We start from the raw sequence: 10568 nt of genomic DNA, 5'->3' as shown, positions 1-10568 counted from the left end.
TTCGCGCTCGTAAGTGAATAGCTATCGCGACCAGTTTGACAATGCCTTGCTCATATATGTCATGGGCCTGCCCTCTTGCATCAAAACTACTCCAATGCCCTCACCCGGAGTGTCGTATTCCACCACAAAGGGCTTGCTGAAATCCGGTAGTGCCAGAATCGGTGCAGTAGACATGGCTATCTTCAATGCTTCGAAGGCCTCTGTCGCCTTGCCCATCCATTGAAACCCTCCTTTTCTGAGTAAGGAGGTCAACAAGGCAGCAACCTTGCCGTAGTTGGCAACAAATCGCCGATAGTACCCCATCAACCCAAGGAATCCCCTCAATTCCCGCTGATTAGTGGGAATCGGCCAGTCCACCATATTCTTGATCTTGCTTGGATCGGCTTCCACTCCTCTCGCTGAGATTATATGTCCCAAGTACTCCACTCGTGGCTCTCCCCAAAAGCACTTGCTCATCTTGACTTTTAACTGGTTTTGTCGCAAGATATTCAATACCTCACGCACATGCCATAAGTGCTTGCTCCAATTCCTGCTATACACTAGAATATCGTCAAAGAAGACGAGCACGTACCGACGCAAGAGCGGGCAGAAAAGGTCATTCATCAGCCCTTGGTAGGTGGCCGATGCATTGGTGAGCCCAAATGGCATGACTCAAAACTCATAATGGCCATTGTGAGTTCGAAATGCAGTTTTGTGCGCATCTTCCGGGTCGACACGGATTTGATGGTACCCCACTCTTAAGTCAAGATTACTAAAGTAAGCTGACCCTATAAGTTCATCCGGCAACTCCTCGACCACCGGTATTGGGTATCGATCTTTGACGTTGATTGTATTCAAGGCTCGGTAGTAAACACAAAATCGCCAACTCCCGTCTTTCTTCCGAACCAGCAGCATCAGCGATGAGTAGGCACATCTACTTGGTTGAATAATCCCTTCCTCGAGCATTTCCATCACCAATTTGCTGATCTCCCCCTTCTGGACATACGGGTATCGATATGGCCGAATATTCGCTGGTTCAGCCCCTGGAATGATCTGAATGCGATGGTCGTGCCGACGGGTCGGCGGCAGTCCTCGGGGCTCCTCAAAGAGATCCTTGAATTCCTGCAGCAATTCTTGCATGTTAGCGGGGTACTTCTCTCGATGGTGGATGTTTTGGTTCTGCAGCAACCATTTGTAAGAGTAGGACTCGGTCCCCTGTATATGGAAGTCCCAAAAGTGGTTGCAACATCGGCCCTTGCCATGGTTGGTTCCCATCCAACAGCACTCTTCAACCATTCCTCCGAAATATAAGTGTGAGGTTTGAAAAATCAAATATTACAGGCCCCAAACTTTGAAGCTATTGGGTCCCCAAAATAATGTCGGCACCTCGCAAAGCCAACGGATAGAGATCCAATGTGAAAGTTTGGCCTTGCATCTTCAATTCCACACCTCCACAAATAAAATCTGCTCGCAATAAGGTGCCATCTCCAATTGTCACATTGAACCCTTCCGTGGGTTACGACTCGAGCCCAATCTTTCTAAGGAGTCTTTTGTCAATGAAGTTGTGTGTGGACCCGGTGTCGATCAAGATTCTCATTGTGGTTTTCTTGACTACACATTTCATGTAATAACCCAAGTAGGGTTAAAAAAATAAAAAAAATAAAAAAAATAAAAAAATAAAAAATAAAAAATAAAAAATAAAAAATAAAAATTTTATTATGGGAACGACGCGGCCGGCCACTATGGCTGCCCTCGTGCCCATGCAGCTTGCATGGTGGGGTGCCACGCGCTCGCGGCTGTTGCTACAGCCGGCTGGCCGCAGCGGGCCCTGGCGCCGCCACTGCTCCTCCTCCACCGCCTTCTCTCTCTCTCTCTTTAAATCTCTCTCTCTCTCTCTCAGCCACCCTCTCACTCTACTCTCTCTTTATACCAACACCTTCCCTAGAGCCGCCGCCGCCGGTGAGACCTCTCACTCACCCTCTCTTTCTTTCTCTCTCTCTTTCTTTCTCTCTCTTTCTCTCTCTTGCTCGAGGTTGGGCTCGTCAGAGTCAAGCCGCCGGTGAGAGGCCGGCCGTTGGTTGGCCAACAGCAACCGGTGCCCTCCCCATCAGCCCGGGTCCGCACCTCCCTCCTCTCCTACCTTCTTCTTCTTCCTCCTCTTCTCCTCCTTCTTCTTCTTCTTCTTTCTTTCTTTTTTTTTCTTCTCCTTCCTGGTCTCCTGCTCCTTCTATTCTACATAGTGTTGGGCTCGTCTCAACACTCTAACAGGCAGTGCTGGGCTGAGCCCAGCACTGATGACAATTTTTTTAATTAATTTAATTATTTATTTATCTATTTTATTGATGTTATTTATTTAGGTTTCTCCTTCTTAATTAATACAAATAGATTTAGACATTATTCATTTTAATAATAATACATATTCATCATTATGATTATTGTTAATTTATAATTAATTAATGATTACTTAGGTTATAAACTATTACACATAAATATAGGTAATACTTATATTTATTTATTTATTTACTTATATGTATAATAGATTAATAGATAGATTTGTAAATTATAATTATTAGATTTATATTCTAATATTCTTATGATATACATTTTAAGTAATTCTATTAATTTATTATATATTGTTATTTTTGTAACAAATAAAATACTAGGCTTATGTATTTATTTATTATTTTATAAAGTAATTTCTAATTAATCAAGATATACTTATAGTTAAGTTTTCATTTATATTTATATCTGTAATTAAAATCTAGCTAGTTATAAAGATAAGTAGAAATTCTAAAACCTTTTAAATGGTCATATAGTACATGAACAAATTTTAATTAGATAAATGGCTAACATCATACTACTTAAATAATTTTAGATTCCGACCCCCTTGTTCAAGACCCCGTGGACTTAGCTATCGATGCTTGATCATTGTCGTCGCAACGTGAACGACTGGTTGTTTAGTATTTGCAGTGGTGATGAGTAGTCTTATCCCCTAGACGTCTTTCTCAAATTAGGTTATATTATATATTATGTACATGCATGTTTTGGCCTCCAGCATGATTCTAGAGATGATTATAATCGAGCATATTTTATCATGCATTTAATTAGGTTGCTCTAGGATATGAGCACATTGGTGATATATATAGAGATGATGAGAGAAGATTATACTGCTATAATGTTATGTGCAGTCGATCTGTAGCATGAGTATGCATGTGTTGACTACATAGTTGGAAACTATATTGCATTATTTTTCTCTTGATTTCTGTTCCACTTAAATTTCTGTTATGCATTGACTTATTATCGTACTAGATATATACATATGATCTGTCATTTAGAAGGAAAACATGAAATGTGATTGATAGAATAGTTGATAGAAAGCGTGAGGATACCCGAGTGGGCGCGAGGGTTAGGGCATGCCTAGAAATGATTGATCGCTCGACATAGTCGCGATCCTGTTGGCCTTACGTCTGAGGTCATTAGTCTGTGTGCGCAGCAGACATTCGGACACATGCCGTTCGCTAGCGTATATGTGGCGAGTTATCCTCAGGAGGTTTCTATCAACTATGTGGGTGCTTGGTTTGGATGGATATTGATACCCTAGCGGGTGGCGGGGTATGGTTATATCTAAGATACTCTTGTGGGTGGTAGAGTATGCTCTGAGCCTTCGGACATGATATGAGACCGCGTACCGAGTGGTGACTGTGCACAGTGGTCTAATATGATGATATTATATCGAGATGTCGGTGATGATCGTGATGTTGAGAAATGCATATGATTTCATTATCATCTGATTACCTAATTATTGAGTTGTCAATATACATCATATATTATTGCAATTGATCTCATAGCATCGTCATGGTTGGCATGCACCATGTGTCATATTTGAGAGAGTTATGATGATCGTATGATGTAGTGACATATTTATTCAATATCGAGGATTATGTATTTTTATCAATTATGACATGTTATCTATTTTTAACTTATATGTCATTGAGGATGCATTCATATACTCATCCATGACATGATACTCTTTCTGATTCATATTATTCAGTACATGATTTACTCTCTGTTCGGCTTCACTGATTCAGGGTAAGGTCTATTCATTGAGTCTTTTGCTCATTACTCTCCTTGTTTTCTCCTTTCCATCAACCTAGGTGAACGTGTGAAGTAGGATACTCCCTTAGAGGCCTTGCCGGTGAATAAGGAGTAGAGTGTAGTTAGTGTTATAAGCTAGATAAGTTGTCTTGCCTGATGTATTAGTGGACGTCCTCTAAAGTGTGTATATATCATTGTCTTATATTTTAGCAGGTGATTTTGTACTTGTATAATTATGTATATATATACCACTATTGTGTATATATAGTTGTGAAAAGCTCTTGATGATGTGTTGTGGCCTGTGTGGGGCCCAAGTAGGGTTATCTAAATGCTGTTGATTGTTAGACTTGAGTTATTCTTAGTTTAAATATTGTGGATAAAATTATGATATTGATACAGGTTTATGTGTTTGTCAGTAACTGACCAAATGATCAGGTGTCATGCACATGTCATGTAGGCTCGTGCCGTGCACGTGTGGATAAAATTATGATGTTGATACATGTTTATGTGTTTGTCAGTAACTGACCAAATAATCAAGTGCCATGCACGTGCCATGTAGGCTTATGTCGTGCACGTGTTTAGGGTTTGGGTGTTATAGTTCACCCGCAAAATCTTTAGTGTGGTTGTCCCTGAATATGCGTGGAGGGAGATTTCGGCTATCATGTCCTCCACGGGTTGCTCCTCTGCTACTCCTCCTTAATTTCCAGCCACACCTTGATCTTCTGCTACAAACTCATCCTCCACATCCTCCAATCCATCTATTAGCATCACCGATCCCATCGGTTTAGCGCAGCGATGTTCGGGTACAAACTTCTCATCATAATGAAAGCATATAGGCTTTTGACTTTTCATTCCTCCACTTGAGCAGGTGTGAGTGCTCGTCTCGAACCTCTAGGCACTTACTTTACATCTTGGGATGGCTTCAGGGGCGCTCGAGGATACACCATTGCAGCAATGGTTCTTGTATTTCCTACCGCTATGGTTGGTTGAGGTTGATTGCGACTTTCTTAGCTCGTCAAGTTCTATTTTAGATGTAACGTCATGGCTCAGTGTTTTGTCTTCCATGAGCATCACATCTTCGAAGGCCTCCATTAAGGTCTAGGCCTTAAAGCCCTCACGTCGGCTTATATGTCTCCCCGCGACCCGCAGATGAAGGTGCTACGAATTTGCTGATCCGTCCATAGGGGTTGGCATCGGCTACTTATCCTCTTTCTTAGAAAAAGAAAGAACTTGTGAAAAATGTAACCCTAATACTAAAGGCATATATACGCAATATTAGATATTAAATGTCAATATTAGATATACTAAAGGCATAGCTAGATGGCACGATAATTCCTCAATATTAGATAATAAATGTCAATAAAATTACAATAATTATCAAAATAGATTATGAACATAATAATTAACAAACCAAGTGAATTGAAATATGGATAAGAAGAATGTTTGATAATATGAATAAAGGATATCACTTTTAGATGTTTCCTTTTTCTTTCCTTTTTTTTAACTTTAAGAAGACTTTCATTAGGGCAATTTGCATGAAAATGTCATTTAGTTATGATATTGGCTATTTTGGATTCCTCACTTTTGAATTAGGGCCTCTTTTACTTATTTTGTCCTAAAACTATATATAAAAATAAAACAAAAAGTATGCTTTTAATTTTGCCTATGTACTCATCCAAATCTAATAAAAAAGGACATATAATACTTATCTAAATTATGTGTAAAGAATATGTAAAATATACACAGTTAATTTTGTGTAAAGAATATGTAAAATATACACAGATTTGATTATGCAAATCACTATTTTCATCACCAAACATGTATACATAATAGGAATGACTTAAAACTATTTACCAGAATAGGTCTTTTACTCCAAATTTAATGCAATGTTTCTACTAGACGTTAAAAACTGGTCAACTTTAAAGAGTTATTTCGCTTTCAGAACATAACACGAAGTTCAAGCTGTCAAATGTTTAAAAGGGTAACGGATAAAAACGTCATACTTAAGAGTTATTATACTTTAAGAACAAGATACCAAATCTTATCTACCGACTACTTTAAAGGTTAAATTTTTATGAATAAATGTATTGTTCTGACAATCTCACAACCGACTTTGCAGGTGTGGCAGCACACAACTAAGATGTTTGATAAAGGAAAATAAGGAGGGGAGTGAGTTCATCACTTTCCTAAAATAACCTAATTTTTCTCATTTTACTTTCTATTCTAAAATAATAGAATCATAATTCTCACATTTTCATACTATATGTTATCATTAATTGTAATTTTACTTACTTTCATCAAATATTTTTAATTTTTATGAAATAGTAATAAATTTTCATGACTTTTTTTAGCACTTCTTATCAACCAAATACAAATTTATCCTGAGTTATTACACTTATCATATCAATTAACTGATGAGTATTGTGGTACATTTTATTTAAGTCTTGAATTAGAAAATATTCTTTTTTACAAATTTCTTTTTCCTCAGCAGAACCATGAATATATATCTTATAGATATAGATCCATCAAAGTTTTGATGTCACTATCTTAATTTTGAATATTAATGGGATAATTTCATTCTTTTCAGAAAAAAGGGAAAAAGAAAAAGAAAAGAAAACTATATTCAATTTGATTTCTAGTGGGATAATTCCCCTTTTTTATATGAATTAGTTCTAATAAACATCATCAAAAACCACTTTTTATTCGTTTTCTTATTAACGTGGAATGATAAGATTAATATGGAATAATTTTACTTTCACATATAGCGATAAAACCTCCCTGATATCCCGTGAAAATCTGGTATGTGCATCTATCTCTTAAACTTTGGCGTTACTCTAAAACTATGACCACTTCTGTTCTGCACCTGCATTCTACGAAGATGAGTAGATAAAGGACTCCGGCTTAGATTAGTTACGACTGGACTCCGGTTTAGATTAGGTTATTTTTGTTCTTCATAGGGTGTGATATGCAAATAGTATAAACAATAGGATCTTAAGCTGATATTTAGCTTAAATGTAGTGTTCTATTTGCAAATTTCCCATTCATGACAAGTTATGAACTGAGAACAGAGAGACAGACCTCTCTCTCTATTTCTCTCTCTCTCTCTCTCTCTCTCTCTCTCTCTCTCTCTCTCTCTCTCTCTCGGCATATAACGCTCGTGAGATTTTCCGCTAAAATTAGGTTATTATACTCTCTTTTTGTTCGTTTTCTTTTTATTTACTAAGTGTGCTCATTTGTGAATCGACGAAGACAAGGTTTTGACTTGGATTGGATTGGTTTGGTCTGAAATATTTGGTGGGTTTAATCAAGAATATCCCAGGGTTTATATTTCCTCATTGCTCTGTTGTTCTTTAGTTGATTCTTAGTTTAGTTTCGGGGAGTTTGTTATATTTTCATGTATATTAGATTTTGATTAACAGGGTAAGATTAGAATTATGTTTGTATTATATGCTGCAATAGGCTTTTCCAATTTAACGTGAGAAATCTTATTCTTTGGTGCACAAGTGAATGCGTAGATGAAATCTTGGAAATCAGAGAATTTAGATTTGTTTTCTTTGCATCTACAGTTCCTAATATAGAGTTTAATTTGTTTTGTTGTAGAATTTCATTGTCTTTCGGATTCTGAAGTCATGGATAGACAAGAAGAAGTTTCCAAGCCGTCCGGGAAAGATGCATCCTTTTCTGAAGGCGATTCTTCAAAGAAGGAAATCTCTGAGACAAGCAAGGGGATTCAGCGCGCTATTTCATCTCAGGACAAGATGATTATGAAGAAGCCTCAGGGACTCATCGACGAGTTAGACACCACATTTGCCAGGGGTATTCAAGCTGACATCCCTATGGATGACGGCATTTGGTCTCGGTTGCCGGAAGATTTGTTAATTGAGGTTCTTGCTCGGGTGCCTCCCATCTTGCTCTTTCAGATGAGGTCAGTTTGCCGGCGGTGGAACTCAATCTTCAATGATCGTCGCTTCCTCACATCTCACTCCAAAGTCCCTTCCCATGGACCATGTCTTCTCACATTCTGGAATAGCCCACAAATCCGCAAGTGCCTCATCTTCAGCTTCCCATTGAAGGCATGGTATGGAAACCCATTCGCATTTCTACCGGCATGGGCATCTTGGTTGGTTGGTTCCTCCAATGGCCTAGTCTGTTTTGCGGGTTATGATGGTTTTCATTTTAAAATCCTGGTGTGCAATCCATTACTTCAAACATGGAGGACCTTGCCAAGGATGCACTATAACGAGAAAAGGCGGCTAGTCTTGGCTGTTGATAGGATAGACCGTTCATTCAAGATCATTGCAGCAAGTAGTATATGTGGCAAAGCAGTGGCTACTGAAGTTTATGATTCCAAACTTAATTGCTGGACGATTCATGAGGTAATGCCAACACTTGAACTATGTTCAGCACAGATGGCATTATGTGACTCAAGACTCTATGTGGAGACTATTTCGCCTCTTGGTTTGCTGATGTACCGGTTGGACACTGGACGGTGGGAACAAATATCGGTAGTGTTTCCAGGTCGCTTGATAGACGCTTATCTAGTTGCTGGCGCACAGAAGCGATTATTTTTGGTTGGAAGGATTGGACTTAATGCTGCTTTTCAGAGCGTGCAGATCTGGGAGTTGGATCATGCTAAGTCTGTGTGGAAGGAACTAAGCAGAATGCCACCAACATATTTTAGGGCATTGATGAGATTATCGGCTGAAAGATTTGAGTGCTTCGGGCAAGATAATTTGATTTTCTTTACATCCTTGAAGCAAGGGACAGGTGCTCTCTTTGATGCACATAAAAAGTCTTGGTCATGGATCGCAAGTCGTGTGATCCATGGGTGCAGTAGCCAGGTCTGCATATATGAGCCAAGATTTGATACTTCCATCTGTTGATCATTCAGTGGACCAAAGGAAAGATATACTTCGGACAGAAAGATATGCTTCTCAGAGTGCCAAATCTTGGAGAAAATCTAGTAGTAAGAAATGATGTAGGTTTGATAAGGTCATAGTGAGTCATAATGCTGAAACTGTAGTCGGCTATTCTGGTAGAAAATGCTTAGTAGGCTATTCTAGTAGGAAATGCTCATCTTATCAAGAAGGTAATTATGCTGCAAACATATTAGGCTATTATAAGTTACTTTTGTTGGAAATTTTATGTATTTGACATAAATTTTTATTAATTTTGAACTGAGTTTTAAGTAGAGATCACATATTAATGATGAATTAGTGGTGAAATTAATTTAACTCAAAAGTACTTTATTGTCATATATTTACTTATTTAAATATATAAAAGAAGTGAATAGAAATTGACTTTAAAATGGACATCCTAGTAATAAAAAATAAAAAGAAGTGAGTTTAGTATCATATTCAATATTTTAAAAAAGCTAGTATAGTATAAAGTGTCAAACTTCTTATATTATCGCCAACAATCTTAAGACTATACCAGTAGTTGTTTATCTGATTCCTGTCACTGTTCTTTATATGATCAAATTTTTATTCTTTTTTCATTCTTTTAAATGGCTGAAACAGTAAAGAGTACTGTTACCCCTATCATTGCTCCTTTAGTGACTACAGTTTATAGATAAAAGCCTGAGAAGTTTTGTGGTGCAAACTTCAAGAGATGGCAACAAAAAATATTATTTTACTTGAACTCTTAAAGGAGGAAATAGATAGGCAAGTAGTTGCTACAATAGATGTGTGGAAGCACGCCGACTTCCTTTGTCGAAACTATATCCTCAATAGAGTGGATAACTCGTTGTACAACGTGTACAATTTAGTAAAAACTTTTAAGGAATTATGAGAATCCTTAAGCAAAAAGTACAAAACGGAAGATGCTGGTGCAAAGAAAGTTGTAGGGGGTAAATTTCTTAAGTATAAGATGGTTGACACTAAATTAGTGATTAATTAGGTACAAGATCTTCAAGTAATAATTCATGAGATACACGTTGAAGGAATGGTGATTAATGAATCATTATGAGTGGTAGCTATTATTAAAAAATTACCACCATGTTGGAGGGATTTCAAAAGTTACCTAAAACACAAGCGTAAGGAGATAGACACTTGAAGAATTTATTATCAGGTTGAGAATAAAATAAGACAATTGTACTGCTAAAAAGAAAATTGGAAGTTAGTACTTGTCAAAGACAAATAATGTAGAGTCTACAAAGGACAAGAAAAGGAAAAACCCCGACAAAGGCTCTAAAGGTGGCGAGGCAAAGATGTTTAAAGGCAAATTCTATGTCTTTGACAAGCAAAAACATCATGCCCAGACGCCGTTTATATACAAAAAAAATGAGAACTCCAAGAAAAAGAACTCTTAGAAAAAGCCATAAGCCAATGTAATTGAAGTGGAAAACCTTCGTTTTGATTCAATGGCATGCACTTCTCCACTGTTGTCTCCGAAGTAAACCTAATTGGTAGTAATTCTAAAGAATGGTAGGTAAACACTTGGGCTATTCGACACATTTGTGCCAAAAGGTGGATGTTTTCATCTTATCAAATTGT

General features: G+C 37.7%; 1 protein-coding gene across 1 annotated transcript; it reads left to right on the top strand.

The window, feature by feature from the left end:
- The first annotated feature begins 7681 nt into the window (after window positions 1–7681).
- LOC140794048 (F-box/kelch-repeat protein At5g15710-like) lies at window positions 7682–9157 on the top strand. Its single transcript, XM_073145858.1, has one exon. The coding sequence runs from the start codon at window positions 7704–7706 to the stop codon at window positions 8955–8957; it is 1254 nt and encodes a 417-aa protein (XP_073001959.1). The 5' UTR covers window positions 7682–7703; the 3' UTR covers window positions 8958–9157.
- The last annotated feature ends 1411 nt before the right edge of the window (window positions 9158–10568 follow it).

The sequence above is a fragment of the Typha latifolia genome, chromosome 8, assembly GCF_019914945.1.
Source record: "Typha latifolia isolate L0001 chromosome 8, TyphaL0001v2, whole genome shotgun sequence".
Lineage (NCBI taxonomy): Eukaryota > Viridiplantae > Streptophyta > Magnoliopsida > Poales > Typhaceae > Typha > Typha latifolia.
This window is presented reverse-complemented; position numbering and strand designations above follow the sequence as displayed.

Excerpts from the sequence above, each read along its gene's own strand:
- LOC140794048 (XM_073145858.1), top strand. The coding sequence starts at position 7,704 with ATGGATAGACAAGAAGAAGTTTCCAAGCCGTCCGGGAAAGATGCATCC.